Source organism: Hordeum vulgare, unplaced genomic scaffold, assembly GCF_904849725.1.
Source record: "Hordeum vulgare subsp. vulgare unplaced genomic scaffold, MorexV3_pseudomolecules_assembly, whole genome shotgun sequence".
Taxonomy (NCBI): Eukaryota; Viridiplantae; Streptophyta; class Magnoliopsida; order Poales; family Poaceae; genus Hordeum; species Hordeum vulgare.
In genome coordinates, this window is record NW_025422692.1 from 25,673 (window position 1) to 44,195 (window position 18,523).

At 37.1% G+C, this 18,523-nt stretch overlaps 4 protein-coding genes and 4 non-coding genes across 8 annotated transcripts; 2 read left to right on the forward strand and 6 right to left on the reverse strand.

Moving 5' to 3' along the window:
- Window positions 1-4: 4 nt before the first annotated feature.
- TRNAR-UCU lies at window positions 5-76 on the reverse strand. The gene has a single exon. It is a non-coding gene; the product is annotated as a tRNA-Arg (tRNA).
- Window positions 77-81: 5 nt separating this feature from the next.
- LOC123422793 (photosystem I P700 chlorophyll a apoprotein A2) lies at window positions 82-3,227 on the reverse strand. The gene has a single exon (XM_045107733.1). It carries the CDS (start codon window positions 3,129-3,131, stop codon window positions 927-929), a length of 2,205 nt encoding a protein of 734 aa, XP_044963668.1. The 5' UTR covers window positions 3,132-3,227; the 3' UTR covers window positions 82-926.
- LOC123422791 (photosystem I P700 chlorophyll a apoprotein A1) lies at window positions 3,157-5,606 on the reverse strand. Its single transcript, XM_045107732.1, has one exon. The coding sequence runs from the start codon at window positions 5,407-5,409 to the stop codon at window positions 3,157-3,159; it is 2,253 nt and encodes a 750-aa protein (XP_044963667.1). The 5' UTR covers window positions 5,410-5,606.
- Window positions 5,607-5,710: 104 nt separating this feature from the next.
- On the reverse strand, window positions 5,711-8,391 carry LOC123422797 (photosystem I assembly protein Ycf3). The gene is made up of 3 exons (XM_045107737.1): window positions 7,950-8,391; window positions 6,965-7,192; window positions 5,711-6,241 (listed from the first exon to the last, which is right to left on the reverse strand). The coding sequence occupies exons 1-3, from the start codon at window positions 8,071-8,073 to the stop codon at window positions 6,081-6,083; spliced, it is 513 nt and encodes a 170-aa protein (XP_044963672.1). The 5' UTR covers window positions 8,074-8,391; the 3' UTR covers window positions 5,711-6,080.
- A 292-nt stretch (window positions 8,392-8,683) lies between these two features.
- Window positions 8,684-8,770, forward strand: TRNAS-GGA. Its single transcript has one exon. It is a non-coding gene; the product is annotated as a tRNA-Ser (tRNA).
- A 1,215-nt stretch (window positions 8,771-9,985) lies between these two features.
- TRNAT-UGU lies at window positions 9,986-10,058 on the reverse strand. Its single transcript has one exon. It is a non-coding gene; the product is annotated as a tRNA-Thr (tRNA).
- A 1,596-nt stretch (window positions 10,059-11,654) lies between these two features.
- Window positions 11,655-11,727, forward strand: TRNAF-GAA. The gene has a single exon. It is a non-coding gene; the product is annotated as a tRNA-Phe (tRNA).
- Window positions 11,728-14,747: 3,020 nt separating this feature from the next.
- LOC123422795 (ATP synthase subunit beta, chloroplastic) lies at window positions 14,748-18,064 on the reverse strand. The gene has a single exon (XM_045107735.1). The coding sequence runs from the start codon at window positions 17,681-17,683 to the stop codon at window positions 16,187-16,189; it is 1,497 nt and encodes a 498-aa protein (XP_044963670.1). The 5' UTR covers window positions 17,684-18,064; the 3' UTR covers window positions 14,748-16,186.
- Window positions 18,065-18,523: the final 459 nt, after the last annotated feature.

Below are 18,523 nucleotides of genomic sequence, written 5' to 3' on the forward strand. Positions count from 1 at the left end.
AGATTGCGTCCAATAGGATTTGAACCTATACCAAAGGTTTAGAAGACCTCTGTCCTATCCATTAGACAATGGACGCTTTTCTTTCGTATTTTATTCTTTCTTTTATTCTTTCTTTTATTTGTTGTCTTCTTCCGAGAAAAAACTGTTAGACCAAAACTCTTTTAGGAAATCAAAAAATCCAGATACAAATGGATGATGTATATATCATGCATATATCATTAAAGAAGGAGTATGGGGCCGGTAGTGGGAATCGAACCCGCAACCCCAAGGTTATGAGACTTATGAGCTACCAAACTGCTCTATACTCTTAAACTAAAGAGGGGTAACTAGTGGATAAAAGAGGGTTCGATACGTCCCTCTACCATATCTATACAAATAGAATAGTCCATTTATACAGAATGGTAAAGAGGGCTCCTCTATGATTATCAATTCCAGAAATCCATACAAATACGAAAGGGTATTTTATCCTTACCAACTGGATCTTGTTGCACCCGGTAATAAACATTCATAAACCATTTCTCGAAGTACGTGTCCGGATAGCCCAAAATGTCGATAGTTAGCTCTAGGTCTTCCGGTCAAAAAACAACGTCGATGAAGGCGTGTAGGTGCACTATTACGCGGTAGGGATTGCAATTTTTCTCGCATTTTCGTTTTTTCACTCAAACTCAAGGGAGAAACTTTGCTTCTTATCTTTTTTTTTAAAGATTGACGAATCAAATGATATTTCTGTTCTAATTTCTGCCGCTTCTTCTCCCTCTGAATCAAACTCTTTTTTGCCATAATGTGCCGTTGCTATTATTATCAAGTATACGGTTCTAATCCTAGATGGAAAAATAAATAGAAAAAGAAATTTAAGAAGGCGGATCCTCCCTCTCTATCAAGAGTAATGAACTAGGTGCTGATACAGTACAAAAAAACAAACTAAATTAACCAAACTTGCCTGATGTTGAGGCAATCAAGAAAGCTGCATAAGTGAATATATAACCCACGGAAAAGTGAGCTAATCCAACCAATCTTGCTTGCACAATGGAAAGAGCCACAGGCTTATCTCTCCAGCGAATTAAATTAGCTAAAGGTGTGCGTTCATGAGCCCATGCTAAAGTCTCAATTAATTCCTGCCAATACCCCCGCCAAGAAATTAAGAACATAAATCCAGTAGCCCAAACAAGATGTCCAAATAAGAACATCCAAGCCCATACCGATAAACTATTCATCCCAAAAGGATTATATCCATTGATAAGTTGTGAAGAGTTTAACCATAGGTAATCTCTTAACCATCCCATCAAATAAGTGGAGGATTCATTAAATTGTGAAACGTTGCCCTGCCATAATGTGATATGTTTCCAATGCCAATAAAAAGTAACCCACCCAATGGTATTTAACATCCAGAAAACTGCCAAATAAAATGCGTCCCAAGCAGAAATATCACAAGTACCGCCGCGCCCTGGGCCGTCACAAGGAAAACTATACCCAAAATCCTTTTTATCCGGCATTAATTTGGAACCGCGTGCGTCTAAAGCGCCCTTTACTAAAATCAATGTAGTTGTATGCAAACCTAGAGCAATAGCATGATGAACCAAGAAATCCCCAGGTCCTATTGTTAAGAAAAGCGAATTACTATTCTCATTAACAGCATTCAACCATCCGGGCAACCATAGGCTTCGACCCGCATTGAAAGCGGGGCCATTCGTTGAAGATAAGAGTATATCGAACCCATATGTCGTCTTGCCATGAGCAGATTGTATCCATTGGGCAAATATAGGTTCGATCAAGATTTGCTTTTCTGGAGTACCAAAAGCAAGCATGACGTCGTTATGAACATAAAGGCCCAAGGTATGGAATCCTAGAAAGAGGCTAGCCCAACTTAAATGAGATATGATAGCTTCTTTATGGTCTAACATTCTTGCCAATACATTATCCTCATTCTGTTCCGGATTGTAATCCCTAATGAAAAAAATAGCTCCATGAGCAAAAGCCCCTGTCATGATGAACCCCGCAATATATTGGTGATGAGTATATAAAGCAGCTTGAGTAGTAAAGTCTTGTGCTATGAATGCATAAGGAGGTAAAGAGTACATATGTTGAGCTACTAAGGAAGTAATAACCCCTAAAGAAGCTAGAGCAAGACCTAACTGAAAATGAATCGAATTGTTGATTGTGTCATAAAGGCCCTTATGCCCACGCCCTAATCGACCCCCCGGAGGAGTATGCGCTTCTAAAAGATCTTTAATACTGTGCCCAATTCCGAAGTTAGTTCGATACATGTGACCGGCAATGAGAAAAATAAATGCAATAGCTAAATGATGGTGAGCCATATCAGTCAGCCACAAACTTTGTGTTTGTGGATGGAATCCCCCAAGAAGAGTTAGAATGGCAGTTCCCGCTCCTTGAGCGGTACCAAATAAATGATTACTCGAATCAGGGTTTTGGGCATAAAGATTCCACTGACCCGTCAAAAGGGGTCCCAACCCCTGGGGATAGGGTAATACATCTAAGAAATTATTCCATCGAACGTACTCCCCCCTGGATGCGGGAATAGCAACATGAACTAAATGTCCTGTCCAAGCCAAAGAACTTACCCCGAAAAGTCCTGACAAATGATGATTGAGACGAGATTCCGCGTTTTTGAACCACGAAAGGCTTGGTTTCCATTTGGGTTGTAGATGTAACCAACTCGCTATTAAGGACAGCGTAGAAAGAAATAATAGAAAAAGAGCTCCAGTATAAAGATCTTCATTGGTGCGTAATCCTATTGTATACCACCACTGATAAACCCCAGAATAAGCAATATTCACTGGACCAGCAGCACCTCCTCGAGTAAAGGCTTCCACAGCGGGTTGACCAAAATGAGGATCCCAAATCGCATGAGCAATAGGTCTTACGTGTAAAGGATCCTGTATCCATGATTCAAAATTTCCTTGCCAAGCTACATGAAACAGATTTCCGGACGTCCATAGAAAGATTATTGCTAATTGCCCAAAGTGAGAAGCAAAAATGTTCTGATAAAGACGTTCTTCAGTAATATCATCATGACTTTCGAAATCATGTGCGGTAGCAATACCAAACCAAATACGACGAGTAGTGGGGTCCTGAGCTAAGCCTTGGCTAAACCTGGGAAATCTTAATTCCATAATGCCTTTCAAATCCTCCTAGCCACTATCCTACTGCAATAATTCTCGCTAAGAAGAATGCCCATGTCGTGGCAATTCCACCCAGAAGGTAATGGGTTACTCCTACAGCACGTCCTTGTATAATGCTCAAGGCTCTAGGCTGAGTAGCAGGAGCAACTTTTAATTTGTTATGAGCCCAAACGATAGATTCAATGAGTTCTTGCCAATAACCACGGCCGCTGAATAAAAACATTAAACTGAAGGCCCAGACAAAATGAGCACCTAAGAAAAAAAGACCATATGCAGATAATGAAGAACCATAAGACTGAATGACTTGCGATGCCTGTGCCCACAAGAAATCTCGAAGCCACCCATTAATCGTAATGGAACTCTGTGCAAAGTTTCCCCCTGTAATATGAGTTACCACCCCTTGATCACTTATGGTACCCCAAACATCCGACTGCATTTTCCAACTGAAATGGAAAATGACTACCGAAATTGCATTGTACATCCAGAATAAACCTAAGAAAACATGATCCCAAGCAGATACTTGACATGTTCCCCCTCGGCCAGGCCCATCGCAAGGAAAGCGAAAACCTAGATTTGCTTTATCGGGTATCAAACGGGAACTCCGAGCAAATAAAACACCTTTCAAAAGTATTAATACAGTCACATGTATGGTAAATGCATGAATGTGATGGACTAAAAAATCTGCGGTTCCTAATGGAATCGGTAACAAAGCCACTTTGCCACCTACTGCTACTAACTCGCCGCCTCCCCACGTTAAGCTAGTACTTGTTGTTGCACCAGGAGCTGTTACGCCAGGCGCAGTAGCATGGATATTTTGTACCCATTGAGCAAAGATAGGTTGTAATTGTATGGCGGTATCCGAAAACATATCTTGTGGACGGCCTAAAGCACTCATGGTATCATTATGAATGTACAAGCCAAAACTGTGAAAACCTAGAAATATACATACCCAGTTAAGGTGGGATATGATTGCATCGCGGTGTCTAAGGACGCGATCTAATAGATCGTTGTATCGAGTAGTTGGATCATAGTCTCTTACCATAAAAATTGCTGCATGTGCAGCAGCACCGACTATTAGAAATCCGCCAATCCACATGTGGTGTGTGAACAAGGAAAGTTGTGTACCATAGTCAGTAGCTAGGTATGGATAGGGAGGCATAGAATACATATGATGAGCTACAACAATGGTTGTAGAGCCTAGCATAGCTAGGTTAAGAGATAATTGAGCATGCCATGACGTTGTTAAGATTTCATAAAGACCCTTATGGCCTTGTCCTGTAAATGGGCCCTTGTGAGCCTCCAAAATATCTTTAAGTCCATGGCCAATACCCCAGTTGGTCCTATACATATGACCTGCGATTAGGAAAAGAATAGCAATAGCTAAATGATGGTGTGCAATATCGGTCAGCCAGAGACCACCGGTTACTGGATCTAGTCCTCCACGAAAAGTCAGAAATTCTGCGTATTTGGACCAATTTAAAGTGAAAAAAGGGGTTGCTCCTTCGGCAAAACTAGGATAAAGTTGAGCCAAAAGGTCCCGATTCAAGATAAATTCATGAGGAAGTGGTATCTCTTTAGGATCCACCCCAGCGTCAAGAAATTGGTTAATTGGTAAAGATACATGAATTTGGTGTCCCGCCCAAGAAAGAGACCCAAGTCCTAATAATCCCGCTAAGTGGTGATTCAACATGGATTCTACATCTTGGAACCAGGCCAATTTGGGAGCGGCTTTGTGATAATGGAACCAACCAGCAAAAAGCATTAACGCTGCAAAAACCAATGCACCAATTGCAGTACAATAGAGTTGTAATTCACTAGTTATTCCAGATGCTCGCCAAAGCTGAAAAAAACCAGAGGTTATTTGGATTCCTCGGAAACCCCCACCTACATCACCATTCAATATTTCTTGCCCTACTATAGGCCAAACTACCTGAGCACTGGGTCCAATGTGAGTAGGATCACTTAGCCATGCTTCATAATTGGAAAAACGGGCACCATGAAAGTACATGCCACTCAACCAAAGAAAGATAATGGAAAGTTGCCCGAAATGAGCACTAAAAACTTTTCTAGAAATCTCCTCCAAATCACCAGTATGACTATCGAAATCGTGAGCATCAGCATGTAGGTTCCAGATCCAAGTGGTAGTATCAGGGCCCTTAGCTAGTGTTCTTGAGAAATGGCCGGGTCTCGCCCATTCCTCAAAAGATGTTTTTACAGGATCCCTATCCACAACAATTTTTACTTCTGGTTCCGGCGAACGAATAATCATTAACTCCTCCTCTTTCCGGACAAGACATACAAAGAGACCCGCCAACTGTCTTTTTTTTTAGTGAATCTTTGAAAGATAGATTTTGAAAGATAGATTTTGAAAGATAGATATTGTGATTAGTTCTTTTCTTTACTATACTACCACCCTTCTTTTTTTTTAGTTATTCACTGGAGCAATTATATATTAAAGTCAATCCGAGGCAAGTGTTCGGATCTATTATGACATAAAGGTTAGGTGCCTAACGGACATTGTTTATCTTGAAAAAACAAATATTTCTCGGCGTAAGAAAAAATCTTTTTTATTTTAAATTTAAGAAACTAGTGTATTTTTTTTTAGGGCATAAGCTCCTATCTATATCTACTTTCCTTGAGCATAATATAGGGTTTTTTATTTTTTATTTGATTCTAAATTCCAAGATAACTCATTAGAATTATTAATAAGATGGTTCTAATATATTAGCAATATTTAGATTGGCCCCCTTTTTTTTATTCACTTTATTACTTCTATTCTAGACCCTATCCCTATGGTTTATTCTTATGAAATATCTTATAAAATAGAAGGTATAAGAAATGGATATAATGAAATTCTTGATTCGATCTTACGACCTAATTTATTTGATTAATGGATCAACAACCAAACCATCCATTTTAGGAAAAAAAAGGAGCATGGTCTTATTCAAATTCAAAGCGCTTCGTAATCTTCAACCAGTTTTGTGCTTCAATATAATTTCCCGGAGTAAGCGCTATAGCTTGTTTCCAATATTCAGCAGCTTGATCAAACCAAGCTTCCGCAATTTCCGAATCACCCTCTAGAATGGCCTGTTCTCCTCGGTCGGAATAGGCAGTTCCTTCCCTTAGAACCGTACTTGAGAGTTTCCTACCTCATACGGCTCAGAAATTGCTATCTTAATTTCCCCTATCTTAACTGAATTCGATTTATCAAAAATCGATCCAATTTGTTCTTGTGTTAAGCAGAAGAAATTAATTACCTAAGTTTCAAACCCTAATTTTTCTCAATAATTAGTTTGATCTTTTTTCCCACCTTCAGAAGAATGAAGCATAGATAGATATAGAGCCTTCGTTCAAATTTTCTGAAAGGTAACTATCCCGGTTTCATATATGAAATCTCTATAGAATCCTTGAAAAAGACTTTTTTCCATAAGAAAGAAAAAAGAACTTACTATCTTTGGGATCTGATACTACACCGCTGCTTAATCCCTTAGTGGATCGGCTCTATTACATAAGCGGATTCCTAAATTTTGCCCCATATCATGGGATAAGTAAGCAGTTTTTTTTAGTTGTATCGACCCAGTCGCTCACTAATTGATCTTTACGGTGCTTTCTCTATCAATTTGAGAAACTTTATCCATAGAGTAGTAGTATAGGCCATACTTTCTTCGTTTTTTGATTCTCGTGAAGTGTCCTTCCTTCCTACAGCTGATAGGGAAAAATCGTTGTTTTTACGATCCCTATGTAGAAAGCCCTTTTTTCCAGTATTTACTAGAAAATTTGATCCTCTCTTTTTTTGTCTTTCTATAGTGGAGATAGTCGCACGTAATGACAGATCACGGCCATATTATTAAAAGCTTGCGGTAAGAAGGGGTTTCGTTCTAGTGCCCGGAAATAATATTCCAAAGCCTTTGTATGCTCTCCATTGCTTGTGTGTATAAGGCCTATGTTATAGAGTATATAACTTCGATCATAGGGATCGATTTCTAGTCGCGTAGCTTCATAATAATTTTGCAAAGCTTCCGCATAATTTCCTTCGGATTGAGCCAACATCCGTTACGGTCGTTCATTCTATTCAAAAAATCTCCGTTCCAAAACCGTACATGAGGTTTTCATCTCATACGGCTCCTCCCTTCTGTACATAATAGTACTAAGCGAAATAATCTTAATCTATAGAATCAAAATAGAATTAGTCCCGTCTCATTATGAACCGAAAGGGGCTGGTATTTTTCCAAGAAATCTCTAGCCAACCTTCCCACAAGAGGTTTTTCTTAACACCAATGAATTCTATTAATGCTAGAGGAAAACGATAGCTCCAATAATTTCTTTGTTCTCAACGCCTCCTATTTAGAGGAATTAGCTACTTCAACGATCTTTGATGGTTATAGGGGTATCCAAAGTACAAACCTGATGGTTGTTTGTTATCCCAACCATTCTTCCCAGCCCTGATACCGATCAGGAAAGGGGTAATTTCTACCAAAGTTTTTCTCTTGTTGATTCCTATTTCTAGGTGTAGTGCTTTTCTCCCCTATGCTGCCTACGGATACTAATAGAGTGGCCTGTAATCCATACCATACCATATCCTGTAGGTGTAACCTTTCGCTCAATACTCAAATCTACAATTGAAGTATCTGAAGCCGCATCAATCGAGGATACACGACGGAAGGAATTGTTAGTTCGCCTCACCTTCCCGAAGCGTGGGTTTGCTTGCTTTACAAATTTGGTTCTCTATGCCAACCCCTTTTCTTTTTCCTAAGACTGAGGTATAGGTAGGTCTAAAAAAAAGCAAAAAAAAAAAGAGTCAAATCGCACCATCTCTATAATAAGTAAATGCCTTTTTTTCTCCTGAGGTTGTCGGAATTATTCGCAATAAAATATTGGCTATAATTGAGAAGGTCTTATCAATGAAATTTCCATTTACACGGGATCTAGGCATAATTCCCAAGCCATTCTATATAGAATTGTTTTCATTCCTTCACAAAATAACATAAAAACAAACACATTCGATTCTTATAATTATAAATAGATTGATCCATATGCTCTAAATCCATATGTTTTAAATGGATAAGAGAGATATGGATTTTCCGCTCAGCTCAAATTGTATCCTTTTCCTTCTGCTTGGACACGAAGAGATATGCAATATTTGACTAAGACTGGATTTCATTCCACTTTCCTATTTCTGAACAACAACTTATGTCATCAACTATTTCGTGTTTTCAAAGTTATTAATTGTCTCATACTCTATTTTTGATTTCAATGGTGTAGCGTATCTTATGCAAACGGAATTCTAAGGTTTCTTTATTTTATTATGCAATAAGAAGAATTCTTGCATTCTCTTTTTCTTTAGTTGCGGGAAAACCTAAATTAAAACTTTTATTTTATAGCGAGCGCAATTTCTAGTAAAAAATCCTGTATCCTTCCACCTAGATCAAAAGGAATTTTTCCAATAGAACTAGGGAACCCCCGAGCGGTTGCGGTTGTACCTGTACTGCAGGAATAAGAAAACTCGCTATTCACTCAGTTTATTTTCCATAATAAGTTATGTAGGAAAGATGGCCGAGCGGTTCAAGGCGTAGCATTGGAACTGCTATGTAGACTTTTGTTTACCGAGGGTTCGAATCCCTCTCTTTCCGTTTTTCTTAATTCATCAACGTTAAGGATCACAATGTATCAAATCAAATAGCAATTTATTCCAGTAATAATATCTTATATTATCTTATTTTTATTTAATAGAAATTAAAAATTCTCTATAGCAAATTACTGTGGTATGTAAACATAGAGGAAAAAAGCAAAAAGGATCCTAATCCTAGGGTTAATCAATTTTAGCTAGTTGATGGGAAAATACGAATTAATGGTAATGGTCTTAGGGCTATTTAGTTCGGGGAAAGGGGAAGGGGAAGAAAATTCTATGAACCTTTCCTTTTTTCATTAAGTTCAAGTCTGACGAGAGTAATATTCTACAACTAACAACTCATTTATTTTGAGACCGACCCACTTCCTATCTAGGATTTTATTTACTAGTCCTTTATATTCCAATGTGTCAATCGTCAAATGGCTTGGCAATTTCCCCGGGTCCGATGAAGCAATATAATTTTGAACCAGACCTTTTGATCTTTGGTTATCTTTCGTAGTAATAATATCTCGGGGTTTGCAACGAAAACTTGGTATATTGACTATACGGCCATTAACTAAAATATGTCTATGGTTGACTAATTGGCGGGCCCCAGGAATGGTTGAAGCCATACCCAATCGAAAAAGGATATTATCCAAACGCATTTCAAGTAATTGTAGTAAAACCTGGCCTGTTGACCTTTTTGCTTTTCCAGCGATATGTACATATCTAAGTAATTGTCGTTCTGTCAGACCATAATGAAAACGCAATTTCTGTTTTTCTTGAAGACGAATACGATATTGCTCCTTTTTCCCAGAATTGAATTTTTTTTTAAGATTACTTCCGGATTTAGGTGTTTTTCTAGTGAGTCCTGGTAAAGCTCCCAAACGGCGTATTTTTTTTAAACGAGGTCCTCGATAACGGGACATGAAGACTCCTTTTTTTTATTGAAATTTCATTTTACACAATTAATTTCATTGTATTTACATTACAGAATACATCGAAATTAAAACTGAATTAAACTACAGGATAAACAGAGTAAAATCAACTAAAGTACCACAAAAAATGGAATTTCATCAAAATCTGTATTTTTTGTATTTTTTGTATATATATTATTTATTTTATTGTTTTGTATCTAGCAAAATAGTAAGGTAAAAAACATAAAAGATCCTGGATTCTCCATTTAATTCGGAAAAAAAGAGATTCTTGTTCGTAGAACATCGATAGAGAAAAAAAAAGCCGACTATCGGATTTGAACCGATGACCCTCGCATTACAAATGCGATGCTCTAACCTCTGAGCTAAGTGGGCTTACATAACGGAAATAGTGTAACAAATAGAAATAGGTATAGTATAGGAAATCCGTAAAATCTCAGATATTAGTTATTACTCTTAGCTATTAACTAGTTCTAAATTTGAAGTTCTACTTATAAAAAAATACTAAATAAAAAAATACTAAAACTTCTTAAAGATAAAGTTAGCTTGATATGCTTAACTATAGGATATTTAAAAAGAAAATTATAGACTTTATGGGTATTTTCATTCGATCATTATAGACTTTATTATTTGTTAATAATTTGAGGATTAATATTTCACTAAGGGGAACATAAAGTCAGAGTAAATAAAATTGATAATTCTGATTAGAAAAAAAGAATAAATATCCAGCGTTATAGTATAATTTCGAATACTATAAAAAAGTAAGACGGGAGGTGGGGGAGATAAAAAGTTTTGGATATATTGATTCGGATTGAATTGCAAATACATCAAGGATAGAATCAATGTAATTCAGAATTGCAATAAGCAAGCGGGGTCTCTCAAATAGAGTCGAACTGAACTGCTAGACTACGTTGAGTGATGAACTCAATGATTCAAAAAAAAAACTAAGAGATGGATGAAATTACACAAGGAATCCTGGTCTCAAAGAAGAGGGAAGTGGGGATATGGCGAAATCGGTAGACGCTACGGACTTGATTGTATTGAGCCTTGGTATGGAAACCTGCTAAGTGGTAACTTCCAAATTCAGAGAAACCCTGGAATTAAAAAAGGGCAATCCTGAGCCAAATCCGTGTTTTGAGAAGGGATTCTCGAACTAGAATACAAAGGAAAAGGATAGGTGCAGAGACTCAATGGAAGCTGTTCTAACGAATCGAGTTAATTACGTTGTGTTGTTAGTGGAATTCCTTCTAATTCTAAATTAGAGAAAGAGGGGTTTTATACTTTATACATTTAATAAACACGTATAGATACTGACATAGCAAACGATTAATCACAGAACTCATATTATAATATAGGTTCTTTATCTTTTTTAAAATTTCAAAATAAAATTCGAAATGATTATGAAATAAAAAACTCATATCATAATTTTATTTTGAATTATTGTGAATCCACTCCATTCGAATATTGAATAATCAAATTCTTCAATTCAAATTCAAAGTTTTGAGAACTTTTAAAAAGAAAGTGGATTAATCGGACGAGGACAAAGAGAGAGTCCCATTCTACATGTCAATACTGACAACAATGAAATTTCTAGTAAAAGGAAAATCCGTCGACTTTTTAAGTTGTGAGGGTTCAAGTCCCTCTATCCCCAAATCCTCTTTTTTTTTCTTTTTATCAATGGGTTTAAGATTCATTAGCTTTCTCATTCTACTCTTTCACAAAGGAAAGGAATGCGAAGAGAACTCAATGGATCTTATCCTATTCATTGAATAGATTTCTTTTTTATTAGAGTATCGGCAAGAAATCTTGGTTATTCACTCTATTTTTAAGTATTATTTAAGTAAACCATGCACAATGCATAGGGCTACCCCCCCCCTTTCAAATTTTGAATTTGAAATACTTTAATTGATTTTTTAGTCCTTTTAATTGACATAGATACAAATACTCTACTAGGATGATGCACAAGAAAAGGTCAGGATAGCTCAGTTGGTAGAGCAGAGGACTGAAAATCCTCGTGTCACCAGTTCAAATCTGGTTCCTGGCAGAGAAAAAAAAAGATCCACCGAATAGGTATTGATCCAAATACCTCGAGATGGATTGTGATACATATTTATTAATAATATATAATATAGATAGAGTATGATTTATTCATCTAAGTGGATAAATCTATAATATAAATATAGAGGCACTTCTTTTTAGAGAAGTTTTAAAATATACCCTTTCTTTATGATAAGGAAGGGGGTGAGATTAGGTTCCCCTTTATTTTTTTGCGTTTCTTTATTTTGTATTCCACTATTCCGACGAATATTTTTTTAGTCTTGCTTATCTTTATCTTATCTTATTTTCCTAGTTGTGCTAAGTCATGTGCGCGATACAAAGTTCCTGGTAGAGAACTTCTTTGAGTCATCCTATTTTTCTGTTCATATGAAGGAAATTAATATGTGATTTTCAAAATAGGGGAATCCAAATGAAACCCTTTTTTGGCTCAGTCTATCTGGAATGCTTTTGTATAATAGGAATTAATTATAAATAGGTATTCCGTTTCATCTAGGAAAAGAACCTAAAAATATTCCTTGACTTGAATAAAATCTGGAGTTGTGTTGTATAAGTGAGCACGAATTTCTTATCATTCAATGAGCATCTTGTATTTCATAAAAATTGGGGGTTATATAGTCCTTACGTAAGGGCCAGCCTATCCAACTTTCAGGCATTAGGATACGTTTAAGGCGCGGATGATTATCATAAGAGATTCCCACCATATCATAAGATTCGCGTTCTTGAAAATCGGCACTTCTCCAAATCCAGAAGACAGACGGAATTCTAGGATTATCCTTTTGGGCAAAGACTTTTATGCAGACTTCTTCTGGATTATCTATACCGTATTGTATTCTTGTAAGATGATACACGCTAGCTAAAGATCCACCGGGTGCTACATCATAAGCACATTGGGAGCGTAAATAATTATAACCATATACATATAAAATGACAGCAATGGAATCCCAATCCCCTGCTTTTATTTGTAAAGTCTCTATTCCTCGGTGATCAAAGCCCAAAGATCTATGAACCACCTCATGTTTGACTAGCCAATTAGATAACCAACCCTGCTGCATTGTCTTCATCTCTCCCTCTTTGTATAAATATTTCCCATTTCGGATGCAAGTTTGAAAGATTGCTCTGCTTTTTCTTTTTCTACACAAAAGAGCCCCCCCCTCCTAATTCACTAATTTGTAGGAAGGTACTGGACTTTTGGATTTTAAAAAAGTTTCAGAAGATATATCTAATGTCGATGGTGATTGATAGAGCAATTCTTGCTCATAAGTTCCTGTATGAGTACTGCGCCTAACATAAAGCTTGTGACTGGTAGTAAAACATCTTTTTTTATTTTGAGATAGAGTTCGATCCTCAACTATTTCTCGCGATATCTTCTTACGAAGTTTTGTTAGGGCATCTATAACTGCCTCCGGTTTAGGAGGGCAGCCCGGCAAGTAGACATCCACAGGAATTAACTTATCAACTCCCCGAACAGTACTATAGGAATCCGTACTGAACATTCCCCCTGTAATAGTACAGGCTCCCATAGCAATGACGTATTTTGGTTCAGGCATTTGCTCGTATAATCTCACTAAAGACGGAGCCATTTTCATTGTTACCGTACCGGCTGTTAAAATTAGGTCTGCTTGCCTAGGACTTGATCTTGGTACCAATCCATAACGATCAAAATCGAATCGTGAACCTATTAATGAAGCAAATTCAATGAAACAACAACTGGTACCGTATAGAAGGGGCCATAAACTGGAGAGTCTTGACCAATTCGAAAGATCATTTAGTGTAGTTGAAATAACAGAATTGGAACTTGTTTGGTCAAGTAAGGGAAACTCAATCAAATTCATAACTGTCTCAATAGAATCTTTTCCTTCTTTTTTTTTGTCTAAATATTCAGTTAAGACCATTCCAAGGCTCCTTTTCGCCATGCATAAACTAAACCGACAACTAAGATAAGCACGAAAATCAAAGCTTCGATAAAAACGGATACACCCAATACGTCGAAACTCATTGCCCAAGGGTATAGAAAGACGGTTTCCACATCAAAAACAACAAAAACGAGCGCAAACATATAATAGCGTATTCGGAATTGTACCCAAGCCCCTCCCATGGGTTCTATACCCGATTCATAACTAGAAAGCTTCTCTGGTCCTTCACTAACCGGGGCTAAAAGCCCTGAAATCGAAAATGCCAAAATAGGAATAAGGCTTGCTATTATTAGAAATGTCCAAAAAATATCATATTCGTGAAGCAGAAACATAATGTACTCCCATTAATGTGGAATAGGCGGAACTTAAATTAGTCAATTCAATTCAGCATTGTCAATTTATCCAGAACTTCTCTCTTTTCCTCGGTGAAACAAGAATCTTTTTTGTTCAAACAAAAGCGCTTAGTTTAGCCTTTGTTTCCTCTGTGCTGCATCTTCTTTAAAGATTCATCCAATGGAATCCCAACTCCCTTTCTTTTGGATTTCCATTCTATTTAGATATGGTGTATGTAGATCTAATTCTTATATAAAGAAAACTTTATCGTTTCACTTTGTCTCGCTTTCTCTAGAATCTCTATAAAAAAAGAATAGCTCTATCCTTTATTTACTATTTAATAATAATAAGAGACTATTAAATAAAAATGAGAATACTACTAATTAGAATAATTAGAACCTAATTAAGATAGTAGGACTAATCTATGCAGTATAATGAGAAGTAATACTATAAAAATAAAAATAAAGAACTCTATTTCAGAACTATGAGACAGAATATTCTGTTTTCTTATTTACTCTTTACTTTATTTTTTCTATTTTTCGTTTTTCTTTTCCTGTCTGTATGATTTTGATTTTCGATGAATGAGCCTTTGGTAATGCTTTTATCTCTATTCTATGTCGCAGGCGCCTATCCAGTCTATAAACAAATACTAATGCGAAAATGAAAACTATACTAAACTAAAGAAAACATAGGATAGAGATCCTAAAATAGAAAAAAGGGCATATTAGGGCTATACGGATTCGAACCGTAGACCTTCTCGGTAAAACAGATCAAACGGATTATTATCGAAATGATTTGAACTGTTTCAAAGACCCAACATGCATTTTTTTGCATTGGGCTCTTTCATAAACTGATTTAAAGATCAGTTAGTCCACCATAGTTTTTCTTTACGGAAAGATAATGAGATGGCTCCCTGTGCTCTGATTGATTTTTTGTATTATGATCTATCTAGGAGCAATACCAAAGTGTTTCAAAGGAGGATTACCTTGACTTAGGTCTGCCTCTGGTCTAAATTAAATCAACCTAAGTGAAATGGAGTCTCTATCGTTCCACTGCAAGAGTTAACTATGAGACTTCATACACCTTAAAGTTCATAGAACGAAAAGAAGTTTTTTGGAGGCCCTTATCCTCATTACGCCTAGCATTTAGTGGGCTGGATATTTACCTTATCAACTAGCAAATCCATAAGGGTTCTATTTGATTAGGCACCTGAATTGGCACCTGAATCGGACTGAACCGACTGTTTGTCAGGCTACTGTTCTCCTATTCTCTCGAATCTATGAAGTAAGACATTGATTTTGCAATAAGATCGATTATGTTCATTGCATAATAAGCTCCTTTGAAAAGCATTGGCGCACGTGTAAACGAGTTGCTCTACCGAACTGAGCTATAGCCCTTATCAGAGATATCTTAACATATAGAGAATTTCTTGTCAAGATGAATATTTTCTAATGCCAGAGGATATCCCTTTGATCTGTATCTGTTTAGTATTTAGTTTAGTATTTAGTATATAACAGACCAATAACAGAGCGGTATTGCTTAGAAAAGGGATTCAATATATAATCGATCGAAGTAATGGGTCTTCCTTTGTGGTGATAAATTGCCTACTTAACTCAGTGGTTAGAGTATTGCTTTCATACGGCGGGAGTCATTGGTTCAAATCCAATAGTAGGTAAGTAGGTAGAAAAATTACTAGATAGCATTGGACTTACTTCGCTTCGCTATCTAATAACTTTTTCTACCCCTCTTCCCTTTTTCTTTGTATCAACTATAAACCACTGGATTGTCTTCAATTGGATGGGGGAATCCAATTGACAGCCTCGATTCGTATCCTAGCTCGTCTGAGAGCGAGCTTCGCTTCAACCAAATCTTTCGTACCCTCAGCTTTACTCAAGTTAGCTTCGGCTATTTCAAGTGCCTTTTGAGCTTCTTCCGGATCAATATCACTACCCAGTTCCGCATCATTTCCTAAAATGATGATCTCATTATTAACTATTCTCGCAAAACCGCTCCACAGAACCGCCGTTAACCATTGGTCGTTGAGGAGGCGTATTCTCAAAGGACCCATATCTACTGCTGTGTTAATAGGGGCGTGGTTTGGTAATACGCCAATTTGGCCACTATTCGTGGATAAAATGATTTCTTTCACTTCACAATCCCAAATAATTCGCTTAGGAGTCAGTACATAAAGATTTAATTTCATTTCTGCGATTTGTTCTCCTCTTCTAAGGTTATAGCTTTCGTGCTAGCTTCATCGATGTTACCCACCAAATAAAAAGCCTGTTCAGGTAGGCCGTCTAATTCTCCGGAAAGGATTAGTTGAAATCCCCTAATAGTTTCCGCAAGAGCAACATACTTTCCTGGAGAACCAGTAAAAACTTCTGCCACAAAGAACGGTTGTGATAAGAAACGCTCAATTTTTCTTGCTCTTGCTACAGTTAAACGATCCTCTTCCGATAATTCATCCAAGCCAAGAATTGCGATAATGTCCTGAAGTTCTTTGTAACGTTGTAAAGTTTCCTTAACTCTTTGCGCAGTTTCATAATGTTCGTTGCCAACGATCCGAGGCTGTAACATAGTTGATGTTGAATCTAAAGGATCTACTGCTGGATAAATACCCTTGGAAGCTAATCCTCTGGAAAGTACGGTAGTAGCATCCAAATGTGCAAATGTTGTGGCAGGGGCAGGGTCGGTCAAATCGTCCGCAGGTACATAAACTGCTTGAATCGAAGTTATAGATCCCTTTTTAGTAGAAGCAATTCTTTCTTGCAAAGAACCCATTTCTGTACTAAGAGTAGGTTGATAACCCACTGCGGAGGGCATTCTCCCTAATAAAGCGGATACCTCTGATCCTGCTTGAACAAAACGAAAGATATTATCGATAAATAAAAGCACGTCTTGCTTATTAACATCTCGGAAATATTCTGCCATAGTTAGGGCAGTTAAACCAACTCTCATACGAGCTCCCGGTGGTTCATTCATTTGGCCATAGACTAGAGCTACCTTTGATTCTTCAATATTTTTTTCATTAATTACTCCGGATTCCTTCATTTCCATATAAAGATCATTTCCTTCACGAGTCCGTTCCCCTACTCCACCGAATACGGATACGCCCCCATGAGCTTTAGCAATGTTATTGATTAATTCCATGATCAGTACTGTTTTACCTACTCCAGCCCCCCCAAATAGTCCTATTTTTCCTCCACGTCGATAAGGAGCTAAAAGATCGACGACCTTAATACCTGTTTCAAAGATGGATAATTTCGTATCTAACTCGATAAAGGCAGGCGCAGATCTATGAATAGGGAACGTTGCACTACTATCTACAGGACCCAAATTGTCAACAGGCTCCCCAAGAACGTTGAAAATTCGTCCGAGAGTAGCTCCACCGACCGGAACACTGAGAGGAGCTCCCGTGTCAATCACTTCCATTCCTCTCATCAACCCGTCCGTAGCACTCATAGCTACAGCTCTAACTCGATTATTTCCTAATAATTGTTGTACCTCACAAGTCACATTAATTTGCTTATCGGCAGTGTCTCTACTCTGGACTACTAAAGCGTTATAAATATAAGGTAACTTGCCCGGGGGAAAAGTGACATCCAGCACGGGTCCAATAATTTGATCGATACGACCTGTACTTTTTTCTTCACTTGTGGAAACCCCGGGACGAGAAGTAGTAGGATTGGTTCTCATAATTATCACATAATTAAAAAAAAGGAATTTGTCGAAATTTTTCTTTTTTTATTGTTGAATAATGCCAAATCAAATCAAAAAAAATCCAAAAGTAAAAAGGAAATGAATTAGTTAATTCAATAAGAGAGAAAAGGGGACCAGGACTTGATTTCGTTGCCCAAGCGAATCCCATTCAATCGTTTACTCATGGAATGAGTCCGTTGGAAAGTTCAATCAATCTTTTTTTCATATACATTTTGCCTTTTGTGGAGGATCTGTGCCTACTCTACTTTCCTATCTAGGACTTCGATATACAAAATATATACTACTGTGAAGCATAGATTGCTGTCAACAAAGAATTTTATTAGTATTTAGTTAGGTATTTGCATTCCAAATAAGAAAAGAGACCTATTAAGAACTTGTAAAATAAGGATTAGGGATTAATTTGGGTTGCGCTATACCTATCAAAGAGTATACAATAATGATGGATTTGGTAAATCAAATCCATGGTTTAATAACGAACCGTGTTAACTTACCATAACAACAACTCAATTCCTATCGAATTCCTATAGTGGAATTCCTATAGGATAGAACATACACAGGGTGTACGCATTATATATGAATGAAACATATTCATTAACCTAAGCATGCCCTCAATTTTCTTTAATGAGTTGATATTATATTAATTGAATATCCTTTTTGTTTTACGAGATTTTTGCTAAAGTTTCATTTACGCCTAATTAACATCGAGTAGACCCTGTTATTGTGAGAATTCTTAATTCAAGAGTTGTAGGGAGGGACTTATGTCACCACAAACAGAAACTAAAGCAGGTGTTGGATTTCAAGCTGGTGTTAAAGATT

What these genes read in the sequence shown, in the direction of transcription:
- LOC123422793 (XM_045107733.1), bottom strand. Translation starts at nt 3,131, where the DNA reads ATGGAATTAAGATTTCCCAGGTTTAGCCAAGGCTTAGCTCAGGACCCC.
- LOC123422791 (XM_045107732.1), bottom strand. Translation starts at nt 5,409, where the DNA reads ATGATTATTCGTTCGCCGGAACCAGAAGTAAAAATTGTTGTGGATAGG.
- LOC123422797 (XM_045107737.1), bottom strand. Translation starts at nt 8,073, where the DNA reads ATGCCTAGATCCCGTGTAAATGGAAATTTCATTGATAAGACCTTCTCA. An exon ending in ATTTACTTATTATAGAGATG is followed by an intron (nt 7,193 to 7,949) that starts GTGCGATTTGAC and finishes AACGACCGTAAC; the next exon opens with GGATGTTGGCTCAATCCGAA. An exon ending in TATGGCCGTGATCTGTCATT is followed by an intron (nt 6,242 to 6,964) that starts ACGTGCGACTAT and finishes CTGCCTATTCCG; the next exon opens with ACCGAGGAGAACAGGCCATT.
- LOC123422795 (XM_045107735.1), bottom strand. Translation starts at nt 17,683, where the DNA reads ATGAGAACCAATCCTACTACTTCTCGTCCCGGGGTTTCCACAAGTGAA.